This window comes from Sminthopsis crassicaudata, chromosome 1, assembly GCF_048593235.1.
Source record: "Sminthopsis crassicaudata isolate SCR6 chromosome 1, ASM4859323v1, whole genome shotgun sequence".
In the NCBI taxonomy this organism is placed as follows: Eukaryota; Metazoa; Chordata; class Mammalia; order Dasyuromorphia; family Dasyuridae; genus Sminthopsis; species Sminthopsis crassicaudata.
In genome coordinates, this window is record NC_133617.1 from 195,772,098 (window position 1) to 195,795,715 (window position 23,618).

General features: G+C 36.9%; 1 protein-coding gene across 8 annotated transcripts in view; it reads left to right on the forward strand.

Moving 5' to 3' along the window:
* MBP (myelin basic protein) overlaps positions 1-17,207 on the forward strand; it is a 198,505-nt gene extending 181,298 nt beyond the window's left edge. For 4 of the 8 annotated variants that reach the window (XM_074273572.1, XM_074273581.1, XM_074273602.1 and 1 more), the window contains exons 5-9: positions 1,343-1,450; positions 2,795-2,830; positions 3,149-3,181; positions 9,085-9,210; positions 15,349-17,207. In XM_074273572.1, the coding sequence (XP_074129673.1) occupies positions 1,343-1,450; positions 2,795-2,830; positions 3,149-3,181; positions 9,085-9,210; positions 15,349-15,393 (348 nt within the window). In that variant the 3' untranslated portion in view covers positions 15,394-17,207. Of the gene's footprint in view, positions 1-1,342; positions 1,451-2,794; positions 2,831-3,148; positions 3,182-4,753; positions 4,800-9,084; positions 9,211-15,348 lie in introns of all 8 variants that reach the window. The other 4 variants (XR_012483228.1, XM_074273625.1, XM_074273632.1 and 1 more) reach the window with 4 other exon arrangements.
* The last annotated feature ends 6,411 nt before the right edge of the window (positions 17,208-23,618 follow it).

The following is a 23,618-nucleotide window of genomic DNA, read 5'->3' on the forward strand; positions in this document are numbered from 1 at the left end:
CTCAGAGAGTTTAACTGGCTTGCACAGGGTTGTACAACTATGTATGCATGTGAGTCAGTATTTGAACTGCTGGACTCCAGGTTCTGGAGGTAGGTACCTAGCTGCCAAATATTAATTTGGATATACTTCTTACAAGATTTTTTTGTCCCCCCTGAACATTATTGTATTTTGATTGGACCCATTCCTTTCTTTACTGCTATCATCTAATGTGATAGAGATCACAAGCCAGCCATGTTTTCCCATCCTTGCTCATGCTCTATTGTACATCTACTACATAAAGCCCACTCATGCTGCTAGGTCTTTAGATCATTTTCTTGATATGGCATAAAACTAAGTGAAATGTAAATGGACCATCTATTGATTTTTGCTTGCTCTCACAGAACAGCCAGCTCACCTTTTTTTTCTCCCTGGTTATACATTTTACTGATTTCTTCTTCTTTTCCTCTTCTCCTACAGAATTTTGCATAACCGACTTCCTTGCTTTTTCTCTTCTTCAGTATCTTAAACGTCTTTGGTACTACTGAGTATTGAGAAATTTTATTATCATTTGCAGAACTCTAGATCTTGAAAGAGCAGCAGTTTCCTATTCTGATTCATTCTTTTCTTAACTGTGATGAAATAGTCTCAATGGGTGACTACTGTGTGCCCCTCTTGTTATTGCTGTATTTACTGAGCTAGAAAGTTATGGTTCCCAGTGATCATGAATCTGCCATGGGTCACTCATACCCAACAGTGCTTACATCTTTACCTCCTGTTAAATCAAAATGTGGCAGTTATTGTGCCAAATTGTGCAGACCCCATTATTGTTAGAGCACAAGACATCCATTTCAGTTGACCAAGGCTATTTCATGCTATGTAACCACTTCAGAGTTAATGGTCTGGTACTTCTTTTGTTTTTACTAGTTAGTCAATGGGTAGCTCCTGGGATATTTCCCTTCATCAAAACTGACAGTATGGATAACAGAATGATATCTTTGTGTGCCTTCCTTAATTTTCCTTTGCCTTTAAAGAGAATTGCCCTTTCCCTGACCTAACACTGAGGGCTAAACCACTGTCTAATGCTCTAAATTATAACTTCAATAGGCATAGAACTATAAAGACGAGCTGATCCCAAAGCAAGTTAGGTCATGTTTTCAATAACATATTGTAACCTATTTTCTATATTATAATGGGAAAATGAATGATAATGTCTAGGAATCGAAAAAAAAAAGGTATTATATTTGAAAAAAACGCCTAATTTTTCAGGCATTTACCCTAAAGCTTTAATCTTGTCTTTCTGTGGCTCTTAGTTTTTGTCCACTTGACAGTATCCTTATGTCAAGCTTTGCATCTTGCATTTCAGGATCTACATCATGCCACAAGAGCTGGCCACTATGGCTCTCTGCCACAGAAATCTCAGCATGGCCGCACTTATGATGACAACCCTGTAGTTCACTTCTTCAAGAACATTGTAAGTGCCCTCTTGTAGGATCTTTGGGAAAAGAAAGACATTTGTTGGGGGAAATGACATGACCCCTCCCTTGAAAAGTATATGAACAGATAATTCTATTGTTGGCAAACTAAAAGCAGCAGCAAAAGCTTTCTACCTTGAACGTACTGGGCCCTGATTTTAAAAATGATATCAGCAATTAAGATAAATATCAGGCAGAGTTCAAAAGTTCAAAACAAGGCCTTTTTCATTCCATTTTCGTCAATTGATCCTTCTGCATATGTGGAAAACTTCTACTTGAGATTAAATCACATAGAATATATTACTTGTGGTTTTAAATTTTATTTTTTAAAACTAATTTTATGATTTGTGGACTTGTTTAAGATAGTACAGTGTGTTTCATTCTCTTAAATACGTTATTTGGGACATATTATTTCATGAATGACTGCTATTTAAAGAACAAAGATGTCCCATAATATTGATGATACTGTTATCCATCAATCAACCAATAAACATTTTATTAAACACAATTGTCAAGTTGATCAGAATTGATCTCTCATCTATAAGTGGCCAGAACTGAAGGAGAATTAAGGAGAGATAGGGGAGTCAGCTCCACCAAAGGCAGGTCATATATACCACAAGTATTATGTATTATGATATAATTATTTTGGGGTCTTGAATTAATACAGTACCTCTCAGTGACAAGGAAGAGAGAATATGAATAAGTGATGGATGGCCCTAGGAAATAGAGGGAGCTAAATCCCCCAGGGAACACCTGGTGCTGGTCCAAATAATTGCCAAAGAGTGATATCACCCAGCTTCCAAAGGATTATTGTTATTTCAAGTTCAGGACACAGCCTGCTTGCTGGACTTTAGCTCTGGAAAATAGGGTATCTCCAAAATATTTTGACACTCTGTCCCAGGCACCGTGGATACAAAGGAGAACAATGAAACAATCCCTACTCTCAAATAGTTTATAATGCAGCATTTGTTAGAGGAGAAAAATTCCACTGCCTCATAGAAGTCTTTTGAAATGTTTCCTTGCTTTTTATCTCAAACATTTTCTGATCAAATATTTCTTGGGATACCCGTGTAGTATTTGAAAGTAATGTAAAACTATTTTGATATTTTTTAAACTATGGGTAAAGGCATAAGTCCTGTAGGTTGTTTTCAGACCTGGGGCAGCATGGCATGAATTGCTGGGGTCTCACACATCTCAGACATTAGACATTTCAGGAAGTTACTACCTAGCTCAAGAAATAGTAGCAACATGAGGCTCCATTAGCAGCCCAAAGGGCAGTCAACAGAAGGTCCTGAGCAATCATTGACTTCTCCTGCTTCACCATTCCCCACATTGTCTTCCAGGTGTCACCTCGGACACCACCTGCAGGACAAGGAAAGGTAAGACATGATCTTGGAGGGACTGTGGGGATGGAGGGTGGAAGAAGGGCAATCTAAGCTGATTTTTAAAAAGCCATCCTTTTTCTGTAGTCATTCCCTGGAGGTTCCTAAAGGAAGTAGGAGAGAGATTGATTCTCTCTCATCCAGGAAAAAATCAGCAGCAGACAGCGCATGTGGAAAAAGTGTCCAATGCCCAAGTTTTGCCTGCTGGATTGTGGGCTCATTGTGTCACTGGGGACTTGACATCCCATCTCCTCTGTTTGTTGACCATGTTACTGTTTGTTTGTTTTTTTTGTTTTTTTGTTTCTTCCTTCCTAGGGGAGAGGATTATCCCTCAGCAGATTTAGCTGGGTAGGTGATTGACTGCATTTCCCTTTGATTCCCTTTGCCTATCTAGTCACTGCAGCCACTTGACTTTTCTGTTCTGATCTTGTTTTCAGTTGATTAACCTATTTCAATCCTTTTCTTCCTTGTAAACAGCAGTTTGCTTGCGACTGTAATTTGGGTGCTTTGCTTCTGAATGGGAAATGTGGCCTTTTCATAGCGACTCTACTCTTCTGCTTTAGCACCAGTGGGCCAAACCCACTTCACGCATAGCAAACCACCTTTTCTCCTTCAAGGCTCCTGGAAGATTCGGCTGTTTTCCTTTATTTTCTTTCTTTCCTTACTTTCTTCTTCTTCTTCTTTAATTTTTTATTTTTTGTAAGTGTGGGAGGGATGGGGAAAAGATAAAACCAGAGTTGGTTACTCTACCCTGGTTTGTCTTATAAAACAGAGCGATAGCACCTCATTTGGCCAACTCAAAATTTTTCCTCAGGCATAGGAAATAAGGGAAGTGAATCCTGGGGTCTGGAAGAGGGCAGCAGTGTTGACAAAGAGTTTTTAAAAATGACCTTTCAGTGGAGCTTGTGAGGGTAAAACTAATTCCATCTATTAGAAGGAAAAGACAGAATAAAATTCCATTAAAAATAAGATTTTATCATTAAAACTATTTGAATTTTAAAATCAAGGGGAAAAAATGATATTGTAAATATCTGACATTGAGACCACAAGGCTCAATAAGGAAAACTAAGGATATGTAGTAGGATTTACCAGTTTCCTTTAGAAATGACTATGACCTTATGATCTCTCATTTATTCTTCAAAGGTCTCCCAGTTGAGGTTGATATAATTCTCTACATTTGCCACTGTCTTTGGCTACTATTGTACAGTAGGCTGTATTTGATTCCCATTTCACAAGCTCAAAGACTGTACCATATCTAAATAAAATGTAGGAGTGGGGAAGGAATCACTTAAATGATACACTTGATTGGAGACAGAAATTCAGTGCTCCAAGATATTCTAAATGACTGCAAAAAAAATTTTTTTTTGAATGATCTTAGAGGCCATGTTTTCAAGGATGAACCATAAGCCATGTTATTTTTTAAATTTCAGAAGTCCAAGGGACTATGATTCTATCAGTGTAGGTACTCGTTGCACGCAAGCAGTCGGTAGCTTTCATAGGCATTCTTCATGAGCCACTGTGGCTAGCAAAAACAATAATACAATGATTACCATTCTAGGAAGGAACCTCTCCAAATCTGGCTAGACTGGACCTTGGAAGACATCCATTCTGTCACTGGGCTTTTCTAGTGTAGTTGGGTCTGAATGAGCTTTGCTCCACCGGAATAGTCTTTGAGAACCCAAGGTTACCTCTAAATCAGGAGGAAGCATTCCAGTAAGACAAGATGGGAAAAGACCCTTATCTTTTAGTGTTCTTAAATATATTCTGAGCCTGATTCTCTGACCCTGGGATGTGGGTGGGGGGTCATGGTGGTGGGGTGGGTATACATAGGGAAGTCCTTAGCAGGATTTATGAAGGGGTGGGAGACTTCAATTCCCCTACAATAGGAGTGTCCAATAGAAGATTTTCTTCTCTCCACAGCAAAAGGAGTGGGACATGAGGAGCAGAAATGGGAAAATTTGGCACTGTAGGTATCCAGAAGCAGAGCTGTCCTAATCTGGCCTCTTCTAAACACTTCATCAGTCCCTCAGATTGCTTCACAAATAAATTTGCAAAGCACATAGATCCTATTTCCCAACCCCTTCCCTCCCAGAGGACTTTGCCTGTGGCAAAATCTATACTCTTCCATTGCTCAGCTTAAAAAAAAAAAAAAGAAAGTTGTTTTTTTTTAAGGGTGGGGGGGACTTTAAAAATAGTTAGGTCAATGACTATATCATCTTGACAAATGAAAAAGACTCCAATATACAATATTTTTTTTTTTTTAAAGAGGCAGTTTGGTGTAAGGGAAAGAGCCCCAGTTTGGGGGTTTAAATCCCAACTCTGCTACTTCTCATCTGTATGACCTTGGAACATCAATCCTTAAGGGCCTCAGTCTCTTCATTTATAAGATGGAGTTGAACTAACTTATTTTTCTGGCCCCTTTCAGTTCTCAGTTCTATGGTCTCAAGACCCTAAATTTAGAATTGAATGAGATTTTAACGGCCATCAAAACCAAACCCTTTATTTTATAGATGAGGAAGCCAAGGCCTCTCAAAAGTAGTGTGATAAAAATGGAAAGAATGCTGGACTTGGCATCAGAGGTCCTGGATTTGAAACCTGGAGCTGTGATTTACTAGCTAACTGACCTTTGACAAGTCACTTTCTTAGGTTCCAGATTCTTCATCTGTAAAAGTAAGGGGTTTATACAAGACAATCTCTAAGATCTCTTCTAACTCTAAATCTAGGAACCCATGAGATCAAATTATTTGTTCAATGTCACACAGAGTAGCAGAGCTGGGATGTCTTTTGGAAAAATATGCAAAATCCCTTCAAATACCCAAATGGATATATGATATTATCTATTTGTCTATTTCCTCCAAAATCCTTCCTGATCACAACCCACCCACACCTGCTCAATCTGTACAACTCATGGCTATGTCCACTCACAAGTTTGCCACAGGGGGTCCATCCACCATGCTGGGGGCCTTCCTTTGCTTCCTTCTGACAGTGCTAGGGGACTAGTGGACCATTTGGGCCATCCCCTATCATCCCTTGCTCTCTCCACGCTACCAGCCCATCTTCTCTTTCCATCATACGTTTCTTTGATGATAGTTTTTTTTCCAAGTTCTTCACTCATTGTATGTTGCAGTCTGCTCACACTCACCATTTGCCTCTCCCTTGCCCAGAATGTGATACTCATTTTGAATTCTTCAGATACAGTAGTGATTACGTGAGTTAGAATCATATAATATCACTCATGGAATATCAAAATTAAAAAGCTAGACCTTTATTTCTGGAGTTTAGGGTCATTAAAGGAGATTTTGGAGAAGTATCATTATCAAATAGGTTCCTCATTCCATGGAGTGAACTCTCAAGAGATTCTCTCCAATGTCATGGGGAGTAATAGGAGAGAAATCTCACCAAGATGTTTTTCTTTGCTATCTTGCTCTTCATTATCTGTGGTAAGAGGAGACGAAGATGGTACGGATAAGGAACATTCACAAAGAATTCTAACCCTTAGTTTCCACTGCCTTCCTCTCCAGACCTTTCTAAGAGCACAAAAAATGGATCAGTTTTAAATGAACAGGAATTTCACTTCTTTTCTTCCTTTTGTTTACATACTACCTTTTGGCAGAGGTGCTAACAAACTGTAATGTGACCCAAAGGAAGGCAGCAGGAGAGTGCAGGGGGAGAAGCCAGGGCTTAAGCGAGTGGAGACACCCAGGCCACCCATGCCTTTAGTCAATCATCAAGCATATATGAATAAGTGCCTATGAACTACCGGGGGATCCCCAAAGTTTGGGTAAGGTATAATCCTACCCTTGGGGAGCTTAAGTCTAGTAGAGAGATCAAGAAGGAATGACCATATTATTTCAATGATGATTTATTTAAAACCTCTGCATGATGTACTATGTGATATGCAGTATTCCATCCCTTGTGGGATCCTCCTGTGGCCACTGGCTTTAAGCAGAGGTCTTCAAAGGTAAGCCTGAAGCAGACCTAACAGCTTCTATTTCATGCAGAACTTTCTCCCAGACTCAGGCCATTGTCCTGATTTTTCCCCACCTGTTAAAACCTGCTGTCAGATCCTTTAGTCACACCGTGTCTGTGAATGCAAACTATTGATAACGCCTTAAAGTATTTACGTTTTAACTGGGCTGGGAGCCTCAAACCAAAGGGGTCAAAATGAATCCTTAGCAGGTGGGAGGCCGGGGTTGGGGAGGTTGTGCTGTAATGGTTTGGGGTGGTTAATCTTCCTGGGTTATGGGAGAGAAGGCAACTCCAGCCCAACAGCTAACCTGAAAGTTTTTTTTTTTTTTAATCTGCTCCATTTCTAGCCCAAGTAATAATATCGGTCAACAGATTTCTTTTCCCCAAGCAAAAGTGTACCCTGGTTTCTTTCAGAGGTTTCCAGGATGGCCAGCCACCTTGTTGGGAGATTCTGAAGGCCCGTGGTTCATTATTCCAACCTGTGCCACATGTTTCCTGATAAATTCTAGGTTGTCCAACAGAAGAGCAAGTGAGAATTTAAAAGGAGTAATACAGTCAAGCAAATTATTAATCTGGATAATAGCTCAAGAACCTAATGTTTTAAAGTCACTTTGTCTTCAGAGGAAGGCAACAGGAAATGCAAAGCAGTTTATCATTCTAACTTGAAAATGCCATCTTGCTATCCTTTTCAGTTATTTTGTTTATTTGTTTTGCTTAGCTCCGTTTAACCATCATCCATCCCTCTGTGTACCAGCATGGAGAGAGCTCGTTGGTGGCAGCTGCAGGGAGGCAAGAACAGCCCAGTCCACAAGCTTGCACGCAGCATTTTTAAGCTGTTCCTTTTTCCTATTTCATTTTTATTAACCCCAGAAGCCAAACCTGAGAGCATTGTTTTTCACGTGGAAATAGTGTGGGGGTGTAAGTTCTGCAACTTCAAGATTTAATGAAGAGTCATTCAGAATAAGGCAGGATTATAGACAAGACAGGAAGGGTCAGTGATAAGAGGAGTCTGGTTTTCCTGGCTTTGCAGACAACTGTCTGATTTTTTTCATATATCAGTCAGACTCTCCGGACTTCTGTTCTCATCTATAAAACAGTAAGATGACTCTCTGCCCCTATTAATCTAATAAGGATGTGCAAAGCTAAGAGGAGATAATACATAGGAGAGTGCTGTATACATTCCAGGTATCTTTCCCAATTAGTCAGCATCTTTATAACCTTTTACACAAATTAGATATATGACTTTTCTTTCCCAGTCTTGCTACTATACTTCGAAATACCCTAATCATATTTTCCCTGTGTACTTCTTCAATTAAAAAAATAACACTCCCCATTTGAAAATAAAATACACTAGAAAACAGATGGCTCTTAAAAATGTCAGTAATGAAATCTCAGGATTGATTTATCTAAACTTGATTACACTGAGAGAATTCTCATCATCTCCAAGGTACAAAAAGTAAATTTTTAGCTTAGGTGCTAAAGGTAAAGACTTCATTTGGGCAGCAGGTCCTTCTCTCTCATCTTCTGCCTCACCTCCAACCCCCAAGACCCTCAACCCCATTACACAAAGTACCAGAAAGGTTACTGCCAACTTCCATGCTATTGGCACTTCTCTTTTGGTTTCCCATTGTCCATACTAGATATGCTGGGCACTAAAGTTCAGCTGCCTCAGAATCCTGAGATGTCATTCTAATTGGGTGTCTGTAAGACAAAGCAAAGGAAAGTTTAAAGGGGGACACCAATCTCAGTTCTGTTTGAAGGGAAACTTTTCTTCAAAGTCATCTAGTCTAAGCCCTGTCTTTTACACATAAAGAAATTGAGACTCAAAGAGTTTAAATGATTTAAGTGTTAGGAATCAATTAATTCATTCAATCAACATATATTTATTTTGCCAGTTTAGTTTTAAAGATCCAATTGGAAGCAGTCCAGGAAATACAAATTTACTTAAAATAAGCAAGAACAAAATCCCTCAAGATTGCCTCTCTCTCTCTGCAGAGATTCCTATCCTCTTTTGTTCTATTCAGTACCATCTTTGCAGGATTTTTTTTTTATTTGAACAGATTTCCTTTGACATCACATTCACATATCTTCCCCTTTCACAGTGATAACAAAACATGTTTTCCTGATTACTGATTGATTTACATTCCCACTGGGGAACACTCTGCACAAGTGAAACAATTTTCATCCCCTTTCATTATCCATAGTTGCTACTGGCCCACCACCCCAGCCAACACATCCCTCCTGGGAAGGAGCCTGAGTCACCTGTTTGTCTTTCTTTGCAGGGAGCCGAAGGGCAGAAGCCAGGGTGTGGATATGGAGGAAGGGCTTCAGACTATAAATCAGCTCACAAGGGATACAAGGGTGCACACCCAGCTGGCCAGGGCACTCTTTCCAAAATCTTTAAACTGGTAAAGTAAACAATTATTACAGTCCATGAAATGCAGGTCCCACAGAACAAGAGAGACATGGCTGTCTGCAACAGGGACATCAGTCACAGACCTGTTTAGGATGTTCAAGATGCTGTATGATCCCTATACATACTGAGGAAACAGATTTTTCCTCTTTATCAGGTGGGGTCTGTGTGTCAGGAGGAAACCTTTTGTGAGCCCTTTGGAGGCATTGCTGAGAAATACTTTCGCCAATAAGCCAAAGAGTGGAAGTTGCCTGTAAAGTGGGTTTTGGAGTGAAAATTTTTAGATAGCAATATATACATTTGCATCCCAGGCCCTGAAGAAAAGTTTTTCAAGGTATCTCCATCCCCATTAGAACTCTATCCCCCACAAGTGCCCTTTCCACTCGTGCCCAGTTATTAAATCCCTAAGTACCTCTAAGATGGCTTGGGAGGTAGCTGCTGTGCTAGGACTACAAGTCTCCCCTCATTCAGTGGGCTAAAATCCTTTTCATCTTTCTCTGGCCATGAATAGAAAAAAAATATCACTGATATTTTAATTTGCTGTGCTATGAGAAATAAGAAATACTTCAGGGGGTTATTCTAATTTCAAGAGCAAGTAACTGTCCACTTTTGAATATGAAAAATCATAGGATGTAGCAGGAACAGATTTTAGAAGCATTGTGACCTGGAGATAATCTGTGACTTTCAGTTCCATTTGGGAGGAGCTTGTCATACTGATTCTATTTTGTTATATTTTGCTTTTTTATACAAGTTGCTTTTTTTTCTTCTTCTTCTGGATAGTAGATTCTCATGGAGAATACATTTCCTAATTGGATGCTTCAACTTCCTTTTCTTAATTACTGTATAAGGACAACTAACATTTATCATTTACTCTTAAGCAAAACCAGCTCTTTCCCCAGCCTTAGTTGATGTTGGAACAATCAGGATTAAAACTATTCAGATTTGATTAAGTCGATCCATGTCAACAATACTCAGTAAGCATCTTCCTACCTGGAACAAGGTACTTTATTTACAGTTTAATGGGAGGAAGAATAAGATAGCAACTGAATAAATGCTGGGGGTGGGGCGGAGAAGTGGAAGGGGGGCTGTGAGAGATCCAAACAAATTTCCTTCAGAGATTTCTGTGGTCTTCAACTGTGGGAAAAGGTATGAGGCATGAGGGAAGTTGCATCTCAGGTGGGTTTAAAGGAAGAGAAGTGCTTTAATATAAAGTTATGAGGAGGAATGTGCTTCAGGTGTAGAAGGCATTGCCTAATGGAGAAGAGGACAGAAAACTATCGAAATGTGATAGATGAGCATCTCACTTTAGTTCAGCTGTCTTGTATCTCAGGATGGGAGAAGAGAAACAGGAATGGAGCAAGAATGCAAATGTAGAGAAGCTGCAATCTGTTTATAGAACACAGTTATGTATGTGAGGAACTTCAGGTTTCCACCAATGGAATATCATGATTAAACTTCATGCTAACAAATAACAGGGCACAATGTGTCTAGGATGAGAGGCAACATAGTTTTGATTTTGGAATAAAATTCTGTGCTGGCCACTTACTACTTATGTGATCTTAGTCAAAACACTCCCTCTGTGCCTCAGTTTCCTTATCTCTGAAATGAGGGGGCTATACTGGTGGTGATCTCTAAGATCCTTTCTAGGAATAAATCAACAATCTATATGTATTCTCATACACACAAACATAAATAAATATATATATAATGTGTGCATATTCTTGGATGCATGCTTCCAGATAGTAAATATATATAGCACTGATTTGTAGTCACAAAGTCCTGAGTTCAGATCCTACCTTAGATATAAGGTAGATAGATATAAGATATTCCTAGCTGCGTGATCCTGGGCAAGTCCCAATTACATCAGCCAAAAAAAAAAAAAAAAAAAAAAAAAGGTGTGTGTGGGATCAAATTAGGACTAAATCTGAAATGGAGAATATTTTAAAAGAACTCTAGTTTCAGGGCTTTGAAAATAATTACAATTGGTTGGAACCAGTCACTACAAAGAAATCTAAGCAGAGGCCTAGGTAGGCCTACTTTGAAAAGTCCAAATGAATCATTTGCAACTGAAATTATATGCAAATAATAAAAAAGGAAGGGCAAGGAGCATTTTCTCTGAAAACTTTTTCACACTATTTGCTTAGCAAATCCTTTTTTTCCCATAGATGGTACAGAGAGAAGCCAATCTAAGACAGAAAGCAGATTTTAATAGGAGGGAAACAATAAAAAAGTTTTTATTACAGGAACACTTCTCTGATGGCTGAGAGGTTTGTTCCTTTTTAATAGGCATTTATCTTGAGATTCACAATGCTGCCAGAGATTAGATTGAGATGGCATCTAATACAATTTAATGTATCTCTACCTTTTATAACATTTCTCTCTCTTTTTTTCCCCCCCAAAATGAGAAAGTGGTGTGAGGGAAAAGAGTTGGTGTTTTGTCAGCTCAGAGAGGAGGAAAAATGGATGTAGAAGTAAACTATTATAGACTTTTCAACTGCATTCCAAAAGTTGGCAAGGAGGTTTCTCATTTCTATTTTGAATAGATTAGGGCTAGTTTTTGCATATAGAATAGGACAACTTTATCATAGACGCAGGCCCAGTGTTTTTAAGAGATACAGCTTGCTGAGCCATGACTCTTCATATTTCATATACAGCAATCATTTATTTCAGGGAGGCATTTCTGAGACATTATTGGGTGAAGAGAAGCCCATAAAGCACTTATAGAAAAGGCTTATTTCAAATGTTAATTTCTTGCTGGTTGCTCATAGCATTTTACCATGTGCTAAGGATGGTATCTTTTCTTTAAGGAGATCTCTTCCTGGCTTTCACATTTAGTGATTTCAAATCCAGATTTCCTCTCACATTTTTTCTCTAAATTAATCATCCTTCTCTCCTTCCTATAAGATTGAAGTAGAATGGCTCTACACACCAAAGGACCACTGAAATCTGGTTATGCATGTGGCTCATCTCAAAGAAAGATTCAAATTAATTTGCTAGTTACATTTTTAGACAGAGCTTTAAACAGAAGCAATTTAGGTGGCCAAGAATTGCAACTGAAAAGGAATTATTTCTCATAGCACAGTAATGGTTCCACATACCAAAGGACCACTGAAATCTGGTTATGCATGTGGCTCATCTCAAAGAAAGGTTCAAATTAATTTGCTAGTTGCATTTTTAGACAGAGCTTTAAACAGAAGCAATTTAGGTGGCCAAGAATTGCAACTGAAAAGGAATATTTTAGGGAAGTAATATGGTCTGGTTCAATTTTAATGCTTCCCTATTCTAAAAAAAGAAGCAAAATAATTAATCTTTAGAATTCAGTCTAGTATAGTATGGAACAATAAAATCTGTACATAATTAAAATCAACAAAGTGAAATAACTCTAGTATAAAAATATTTATTTTTTCCTTAAAGTCATACTCTTTAAGCTAAGATGTCCAATGACACATGTGGAAGTAAAGACCACATAAGCTAATTTTAGATTTCTGAAGAAACACTAAAGAGACTAACACGGTACTTCAAAGAATGTCAGGCACATACTTTTGGCATAGCTAAAGCTCACTTTTTGTAATAAATGATTATGGAACTTTGTTTTTTCTTAACACCAGAATTCACCATTAAAGGCATTTTCTAAAGCAAATGTCACTGCTCTGGTTTGCCCCAGAGCGCAGAAGTTTGAGAGAAACACATTTTGGCTCAATATGTGAAAGAATTCTCTTAACAACTTGGACTGTCCAATGACGGAATGGAGTCTTTGTTAGAGAATAAGCTCCCCTGTCAGTGCAGGTATTCAAGTCTTTGAATAGTTTATTTTTTTTCAGGTTTTTCTCCAGAAGAGATTCCAAGAAAGATGGGATTAAAAAACTAAAGTACCTTTCCCAAAACTATGAAGTTATTTAATTCTTTTAAAATGTTAATTCCTCTAGTGCAGGGGTTCTTAATATAGGATCCATAAATTTGTTTCTTTAAATACTCAGATAACTACATGTCAACATAATTGGCTTTCCTTATAATCATATGCATTTTATTTTATGAATTTAAAAATATTATTTTGAGAAAGGCTCCATAAGTTTCATGAGACTGCAAAAAAGGTCTATGACACACACAAAATTACTGCATTAATGTCTTCCATATCCTTGGAAGGTCTTTTCCACACTCCTTGCCCCAGAAGACTTTTTAACAAGTTATTTAAAGCAAGGCATATTATATAGAGTTTTTCAGGGACAAGAAAAAAGCACCTTCATATGCCCTTCTCATTCCCTACTGTCCTGACAAGACTATCCCATATTAAGTTATGTAGAAACAAAAATGCTTTGTGATTGTTAATTTCTTTCCTAGTGTATTTTTAGTTAATCCTTTTGATGATCTAAAAATTACTTTCCTCATTTATATATATATATATATATACATATATATATATATATAAATATAAAACAAGTTGATAATTGTTAAAAGCTGTTTTTTTCATAACTAAGTGACATCTTGTTTTACTGTGGCCCATAGTTTAAAAATTTTTTGAAAGAACCAAAGAGGGACTTTAATAGGTGAGGGACTTGTAAATCTGGACCACAATAACATATGGGAGAAAAGAATGAACATAATTCTTCAGATTCATTTAAATATTTCATCCCAAACTTGACAAAGTCAGTGTTCTCTCTTTTTTCTATGTTAAACTAAATTAGTAAAGGATGATTCATTGTTCAGGGAGATATCACACAATTCTGGAAAACAGATGAAGCATCTTTCCTTTTCTTATAGAGGATATCCTATAAGTATATATATATATATATATATATATATATATATATATATATATATATATATATATATATATATATATATATTATATATAGTATCTATAGCATTAGGCTAGAACTGGACAAGAATCTGGTTTTGTATCCACTTCTCACACCACATTTCAATGGAACCCAAGAAACTGAATTGATTAAATCTGCCTTAACTCAAAGAAACTTGCTTCTCACTATGACTTAAACATAAGGTCCTACAACATCAAACTGTTGAAAAAAATCAAAGAAATATTTCCTAAAGACAAGATTTTTTAGTTTCACTTTCTTGACTATCTTTCACTTTGTGAATGGTTATTTGTATGCTTGTGGCTACTGAATTCTTATTTTGCTTGGGGACTGGGGACCTTAGAGATAATTTCATCCAATTACTCAAAGAATAATAATCATTTATTTATGACTATCACCAATTGAAGAAAATAGAAGTCCTAGTAGTTTGTGTCAAGAGTATATAATTTCAAGGGAGAACTCACCCTTCAGGGCTAGAAAATTCAGTTAACAAGTCAAAGAATTAGCCTGAAAAGTGAAATTAAAGGTTCAAACAGTGTTTCCCTACTTGGCTCCATCCTTCACACTGTTTCCAGATTAAGCTTTAAGCATGGTTTTGATCCCTTAACTCCCCTCCTCAATTAAAACTTTTTAATGGCTCCCTGCTACCAAAGAAGAGACCAACTTCTTTAGTCAGGAAGGTAATTAAGACCTTCCATTCAGGCTCCAGCCTAACAAATGGGTCAAAATTCACCAAAACAGCCTGTGCTCTTTGTCTTTCCTATGTCTGTATTACCAAGCCTCCCCCAACCCTCTCTTTTCTGCCTGTTGAAAACCTGTCCCATTCTTCGAGTCATACCCTGCTCCATAAAGCTTTCCCTCATTCCCCAAGTTAAAAATTATTCTTAATTGCTCAGAATAATTGCACTTTCTTTGTAGCTCATTTATGCACTCCTGTTCTGTTTTGCATTACGTGGCTTCTTTTATTTGTTAGATTGTAAACTCCTTGCAGTGATCCTGTCTCTTCCACTCCTTGGCACTCAGGTGGTTGTTGAACTTGAAACATTGGTGCCAAAATTTTTAGGGGCCGATCTGTAGTTAGTATGCCATCTATCCATCCAATTATCCAACAGCAATTCGCAAAGCATTGCCCTAGCCACTGGGTTGATACACAAAGATAATTGACCAAGTTGTTGCCCTCAATCTAAAACACAAAGTAAGCACACAGCTGGCCGACAGGAAGGGCCTATATTTGTAGGCCTTCATGAAGTGGCTGTGTTGATAGATGTGTACAGACCTGAACTGCTCTTGACTAATTTTTGACATTTTCTTTTCCACAGGGAGGAAGAGATAGTCGATCTGGATCGCCCATGGCTAGACGCTGAAGTTCTCCATTCTCTTTACAGTATTATGTCCTTGGCTTCTTAATATAACTGCTTTAAATTTTTAATAATATTTGCATAAATTGCCTAGATAGACAAGCAATTTCTCACCTAATGTGTCTATTGAGTTGTGCGTGCAGTAAGTAGAGTCAGACAACATCTTACTGGCAATTTTTGGCCAACAGTTGAATGGAAAAGAAAATTAAGAAACAGTTTTAAGTGCTTTTTTATGTTTTAAAATAAAATAACAGAGTCCTCAGAATATCCATTCCACTTTAGAATGCCCCCCTCCATACCCAGAAATATATTGGTCTTCATTTTATCAAAGCTCATTCCATCAAATCTCTCCATCTTTGGATTTCTTTCTCACTGACCCAGTGCCTTAGAATGGCTCCATAGAACCAAAGCTTTTGTTCCTGAGCACTGCCATTGAAGACATGCCACTGTGGAAAACACATGTGCAGAGTTGGTATGGACTGTTGATCCAAGCTTACTTTGTTTTTTTTTTTGTTTTGTTTTTTTTTTTAATGCCCCATTCTCTCACTTCAAAAACACTTTATTTTTCGTAACAGGATTAGGCAGTCACAGAGTGGGTTTACAAATGTTGGGAGTTCCAGGTATGTGAAATGTGGGACAGGGCAGCTGTTAATAGATTTCATGTGATGAAGAAAAGAGGGGGAAGGAAATCCTTCCAGAATTGCATTTGTTCATCACACCCAAAAAATTTAAATTCGAGCGTGTGGCAGAGAAAGGAAAAGGACGTCAAACTAGGGCTGGGCTCTTGCCTCAAAACAGGAAACAGAATTTCCCAGCAAAATGGACAATTCTGAGTGTACATGTGGCCACTGGATGTCACTGCTGCTCCACACAGACAAAGATATAGTATTTCTTTAAGCAGTAATAAAAACCAAAGGCTAGTTTCCTGTAATAAAACCAAGAAATCTAGTTTCCTGCAATAAAACCAAGAAGTCTAGTTTCCTAAAGGAAGCCCGCTCGCTAGCTAGGAGATTTTCAGATAGTTCTGCACATCTCACAGTAGCATTGATAGTTTTCTTGTTGGCCTGGCAGTGTCAAACTGGTAAGCTGCTCTGAAACCGTAAAACTAGTCCTAAGTTTTTAATGGCAGTGCCTAAGCCAGTCCCCAGCTACTGTGAAAACTTGACTACTATAGTTGCCTCCTAGAGATAGCTAGAAATAATGAATTAGACATAGATGTGTAACCATTCAAGAATATACTGACTTATCTACATGTGGTCTGGAATGCACCAACCATATGTGAATTAAAAAAAAAAAAGAAAAAAGAAAAAAAAAGCTCTTCTGAATTGCACTGTTTTCTAACTTATATAAGCCAAATCTTTCTAAACACTAATTCTAATGTATTGATTGATCCAAATATTTTGGTTCTAGCATATTCTTTATAGCCAACAATAGAGCATCCATTGATGGCATCCAGCTTTCTTTAATGGTAATGGGTACCAAGAATAGTTAATGCCCCAATGCATTGTTTTAAATTCCAGTTCACCTTTATATGTTTACATATAATGCAATGTCTGTTAACATGTAGCAATGCACGAAGAGAGGGTAAGGGAAAACAGGAACAAAGTTAAGGAGAAAAAAACCCTCCAAATTGTTCAGCAAAGGAAAAAAATTACATCTTTGAGTTAGATTGCTGAATGTCTTATCTCTCTGTAGAAGTGTTTTCTCTCTGTAGCTTCCCCCAAAAATAAACTCTGCAAAAGTCTACAATGTGCTCAAAAGTGAAAAAATCTTAAGCTTATAAAAATGATTGAAATAAAAATAATAAACATTTAATGTTATTTGGTTGAGATGTCTTATTTCACTATGCCATTCTCAAAGTATGGGTGCTTGTAGGACAGGGACTATGGGTCTCAAGAACTGATTTTTGCAGCACCTGCTATAGTAACAAACATCTGCACAACTTCAGGGATTCTTCTTGGATAATATTATTAGAGTGTTTTAGAAAACAATGAAATAAAGACACCATTACAAGCAAAGGGGATTCACAGGCATATTTTTCAATATAAATATAACAAGTATTTATAAATTATTAGCATCCAAACACCCCATGGACATTATTTTGAAATGCTTTTGGGATGGAGTGCTGTCATTAGTTATGTACATGTGTTTCCAAACTTATTTTGAAATTTATTTTTTTATTCACCTTTCATCACCCTACTTCATTGGAGGTGAGGAATGGGAACTATTGGTTCCTTTTTTTATATCTGGCCACTTCTTATAGAGGAAAATGTAAAGAATTGATTTCTAAATCTATAGGCAATCACAAAACTTTGCCTTCATACGAAGGTCTGCTAACTTGAGGACCTAGTTCCTTTCAAGGAATTTTTCCTGAGATCCTATTATGCAAGAGTAAGTAAGAAAGGCAAAGGCTTTACAAATGAATAAGATTATGCTGGTTTTCAGAGAAATTATTACTTGGGGAAGAGGTATGAGTAGTAAATATAAACCAGAATACAACTTTTTTTTTTTTTTTTCCCCTGAAGCTGGGGTTAAGTGACTTGCCCAGGATCACACAGCTAGGAAGTGTTAAGTGTCTGAGACCAGATTTGAACTGGGGTCTTCCTGAATTCAGGGCTGGTAGAATACAACTTTCTTAACAAAAGTACAAAATTGTGATGGGGAATTGAAACAGGGAAGGTTTGTAACTGCTTTGGGAGTTTAGGGAAAATGAGTAAAGACTTCATGAGGGAAGTAGCATTTTGAATTGGGTCTTAAAAGGATAGTCACATATATCACAGCATGAAAGAGAAATAAAGATTCAGGGAGACAGTTTTCAAGGCAGAAGAAACACAATGAGCAAAGATGGGGAGCAAAAGGGATTGAGTTCAGTGGACTTTTGACTCTCTGTGTGCTAAAACAAAGCAGGAGTGTAGTAACAGATATGGGTAGAAAAAGATTGGATCTAAGGGGATGAGATATCCTGGACAGGCAAATCAAAGGAGTCTGGACTTAATTCTGGAAATAATGGAGATTAATAAAAATTTCTGAGAAGGGGGAATGTCAAGTTCAGAGTTCTAGGGAGATTGATTTGACACTGGTGGGCAAGATCACTTATAGAGAGGACAATCTAAGATATGGAAGACTATTGCAGTCATCAGGGTCATGGGTAATAAAGGCTTGAACTAGAGTAATGACATTGAACTTAGAAGACAGATGGTAGAGTCTTTAAGATAGACAAGACCAAATTTTTTTATAGTTTTAGTCTTTGTATCCACATGAATAAGTCACAGTTGATGCTTTCAAATGCTTATTAACTGATTTAGAAAGCAGAATTAATAGGATACCATGACTGAATTATGAGGATAGATGAGGGCAAAGGATGATTCCAATTAATATTAAGCCCTCCATTTCGGCCCCCAATTCTACTTTTTTTTTTTTTTTTTTTTGGCAGGGTAAGAAATAATTTAGAGCTCAATAAAGTACTTTTTAAAGTTTCTATAAATATAATTAAGATTTATTCAATATACTTAAAATAAATCTAATTAAGAGATAAAATCCAATTCTGAGTCCACAATTATGCGAAGATTCTCTGGTAGATGGCTTAATATGAAAATGAGTAAAAAAGCATTTATTAAGTTTTTACAATGAACAAAACACTAGATATACAAACAGAAGGATGCATATTCTCAAGGAGTTCACTTCTTAAGGGGAGTGTCTGACAACACATATAGAAATTTTCAGCTATCTGATGGACAGAAGCCGATGGCTATTAGGTACAGTGAGTGTAATCCATTTAATGACATTTTCTTTTAAATCACTAGTTTCTGATACTGAACCATTCAACAGTGATAAGGACTTTAATATTCAGACCCTTTTCTTCTGTGCCTTCGGCATCTGTATAGTCCAGTACCAACAGAACCTTTTTGGGAGATTGCTTCCTAGGATGGCGGCTTTGGGGCAGGGCTGCAAGCAGGATCATTGGTCTGGGGAGTATTGCCATTTGCAAAGCTCTTGGGCTTCATTGCAGTTGTATTGGTAATAGCAAGGAAAGTGGACCTTTTCTCCTCAGTAGTTGCTCCCCTCAGTGACTGTTATCTAGCCAAAGTTGGAAGTGGTCTGTGGCATACCATTGTTCCTCAGGTTCTCTTGTATTCTGGATTCTGTGCCATCTTCATTGGGTCTGAGGAAATGCAATGACTGGGATTGTGGTAGTGGTTTGATCTAGTTGGCAAATGCCACTCCCTATCTTTCCCTCAAGATTCCCTGTTGTTTGACTTAGACTAGCTTTCACTAGAAAAACAAAAGTAAAACATCTGATTTTAGCCTTCTTTGAATCTATGCCTAATAAAAAATGTAAAATTTTTCTACATTGGTTGTTACATGTTATTTGCTAAAATAAGCTGAAGTTACATGGTTAAGAAGATCAATATATTAAAGTCCCATGAATGAACACTCTTCCCGTCACTGTTGAAATATGTGCTATTAACAGATTCAGATACCAAGACATTGCATTAACCAGAAAAACTAAGTTTTTACAATCAGATTCACTGAAAAAAAATTTCTATTTAACAACTTACCACACAGACAATACTTGTTCCCTCTTCAATTCAGAATTTAAGGCTCAACCTTTGCATTCCCATAGTACAAAGTAGATCAATCCATTCACAACAATGAAAGGACAGAAAGAATCACAAGGTGATTGTTAATGGTGCACATCAGATCCAGAGAAAGGATTGTAACAGACAGTTTTAGGGAAACAAGGTAAAAAGTATGAAAGGATGAGATGGAAAAGGGAACACACTGATGAAAGAATGGCAACAAACTAGGAAAGAAGAGATATTAGATAAACATTTTGAGGATTAATTTTATGAAAAATAACCATATTACATTTTAATATGTTTAACATATATTGGATTACTTGCCATCTAGGGAAGGGGGTGAGGAGGAGGGGAAAATTTGGAACAAGAGGTTTTGCAAGGGTCAATGTTGAAAAATTATCCATGCATGTTTTGAAAATAAAAAGCTTTAATACAAAGTAACCATATTACAATTTTTGACTTAAACCTCTCTCTTCAATACAGATTAATTTCCAAAGCTTTGAACTGGTTCCTCTTCTTAACACCTTCTCCCTATTTCCTAACAAATGCCTATAAAGATGTCTGTTAATTTTTATTTCTCCATTGCATATACATTTAAATACTAAATTCAATTCTATCACTGAGTGCCTATAATATACAAGGTACTGTGCTAAATATTGCAGGGTTTATAAAGATGAGTTAAAACTTATTCCTGTATCTCCGGGAGCTTAAAAATGTAATAGGAAGGATAAGTACATAACTAAACTGTAGAATGAGATGGGATATTTCCATAGAAGTAACAAAATACTACGAACTTCAAAGGAAGAGATTTTATTTTGTGGGAGATGGGAAATTGTTCACTGTATCTGAGCAAGGCAGAAAAATGGTAAGAATTGTTTATAAGAATTGTTTATTAGGAAGATGACCTGGCAATGCTGTATAGGATTAATTGTGGAAGCTAAGCAGGAGATGGGAAAACTAGCATTACAATGAGAAAAAAAAAAAAAAAAAAGGCAGAATTAGTAGGATTTAGTTCCTAACTGGAAGTAAATGGCAAAGTAATGAGTTGAAAATGACTACAAACACTGGCCTGGGAAATAATGGCATCAGTGTCGGTTGAGTGTGTATGTGCTAAGAATAATAATTATCAACCATTTGATACTGGGGGCTCCATCTTCAAGATTTAGAACTCTAAATGTACATTGAGGTAAATAAAGAAGCTGATGTGGGACAAAAATATAACTGGAATTAAGCTTATACTATTCAATTTTGTTATTATGTGGTCATATATTAGAAATGATTTATTGCCTATGAAGATCAAATACTATATGTTAGGTATTTATTATTTTTAATCAGATCAACAAATATTTTATTAAGCAAATTACTATTCTTTAAGCACTATGCCAAGTGCTAGGAATACAAAGAAAAGCAAATATTGCCCCTTCCCTCTAGGAGCTCACAGTCTATTGTGTGTGGTAATGGGGGACACAACAACATACAAACATGTACAAACAACAGATATCTCACACAAAGAGATAATATTAGAGGGAAGGCACTAACATTAATTAGTATTGGGAAAGGCTTCTTATAGGTGGTGAGATTTTAGTTTAGACTTAAAGGAATGAAGCTAGATAATAAGAGGTGAGGAAAGAAAAAAATGTAGACATAGCGGGATCAGTCAGTAAAATGACCCAGAGTAGGGAGATGGCTTGTGTGTGAGGAACAGCAACAGTAACTGGATGTAAATACATGGAGGGGAGTAAGAAATAAGACTGGAAAGGTAGGAGGGGGCCAAATTCAAAAGGAGTTTAAAAGCCATTTGTTGTTTCTGAGACTTCACTTAGAATTTTCTCATCACACTAGAATGGTTTGCATTTCCTTCTCTAGCTCATTTTATAAATGAAATCCAGGCAAGGAGACGAAGTGACTTACCCAGGATCACACAGTTAACGTGAGGCAGGATTTGGATTTGGGTATTCCTGACTCCAAGCCTGACACTTTATCTGCCACTCTCCAAAAGACATAGGGGGATTTTGTATTTGACTGTGGAGACTGGAATAGTGAGCCACTGGGGTTTATTAAATAGAGAAATGGTATGGATTAGATCTATGTTTCAGGAAGATTTGGTAGCTGAATGCAGGACAGATTAGAGGGGAAAAACTTGAGGCAGCGAGGCCCAAAATAAAGTTGTAATAGTCACAGAATGAGGTGTTAAGGACTCAAACCAGGATTCCGGCAATGTCAGGAGAGAAGTGGGGAGGAAGCATGAGAAATGGAATCAATGAAACTTACCAATATACTAATATGGCGACTGAGATAGTGAAGTGTCAAGGATGATATGTAGGTCACAAGCTTGAGTGACTAGGAACCGAAAGATATTGATGTTGCTTACCGAAAAATTCTAAACAAATTATATTTGAAAGAAAATCTATTTCAGAAATTTTGTATTTCATGATATGATTTTCCCAAAAATATCAAGGACAAAATTTGAATAGTAAATAAAATACTTCCTATTAAAATTTGAGCTCCTTAAGGGAAAGGGCTGTTTGGCCCATACTAAACACTTAATAGATGTTTGATCACTTATAGACTCTTACATATATTATTAACTAAATACTGACATTAGGGAAAGAAAAAAAAAGAGAGAATCATGGATTCCAGAACTAGAATGGTTTTTAGCACTCTAGTTCAATACATCTCAACTGATGAAAATGAAGAAACTTGATTCCAAAGATAACTTTTTCAAGGTCAGATTACAATAATATGATGGATAAACCTAATGTTTTTCTTAGTAATTCAGTCTTGTTGGTAGGAAGAAACAAATATTAAGTACCTATTATATAGCAATCCTTATGCTAAGCCCTTTACAAATATCATTTCATTTGATCCTCACAACCACCTGGGAAATAGGTGTTATTATCGCTATCCTTGTTTTGAAGGAACTGAGAAAAATAAAGGCTAACATTACTTTCCAGAGGCAAACAGGTGTTTGATGATCGATTTAAATTCAAGTCTTCCTGTCTAGCATCTACCCACCTAAAGAGATGAAACTTTATTTTTTTTTCCAATTAACAAATCATAGTTTTAAGGACACAAAGTAAAAATAAAGACAAAAGATTGAAAGACAACCAAGCATTCGGTCAAGAAGAAATGGAGATCATAGGTTACATCATTGGGAGAGCTTTGAGAAGCCATTTAAACCAATCCACTCCCACCACAGATAAAGAAATGGATTTAGAAACTAAATTACACCGATTCCTTCCACTTTGCCAGAACATGTAATTGAGGAAAGATAAATTCTTATTTTGACATTTCAACTGGACAATGAACATACAATAAATGCTTTATAGCATTTAGGATTATATATTAAAGACATGAAAGAATCTTATTCATTTAGATAAAGGAATTTTACGATGAGGGAACAGAAGCCCAAAAGAGCTAGTCTAAGGTCACACAAATAATCAAAAGTGATGAGAATTTGAACTCAGGTCCTCTGACTTCAAATCTATTATTCCTTTCTCATTCATTTTTTTAAAAAGACCTTTAAAAAGCATATGACAACTAGATCAGTATTCCAAAGAAATCCCAACAGTCTTTATGCTGGGGTACTGGTGCTAAATATTTTTATTTCCATTTTCAAGGTTTGAAAGCATTTAAAATTTTCTTCATTAA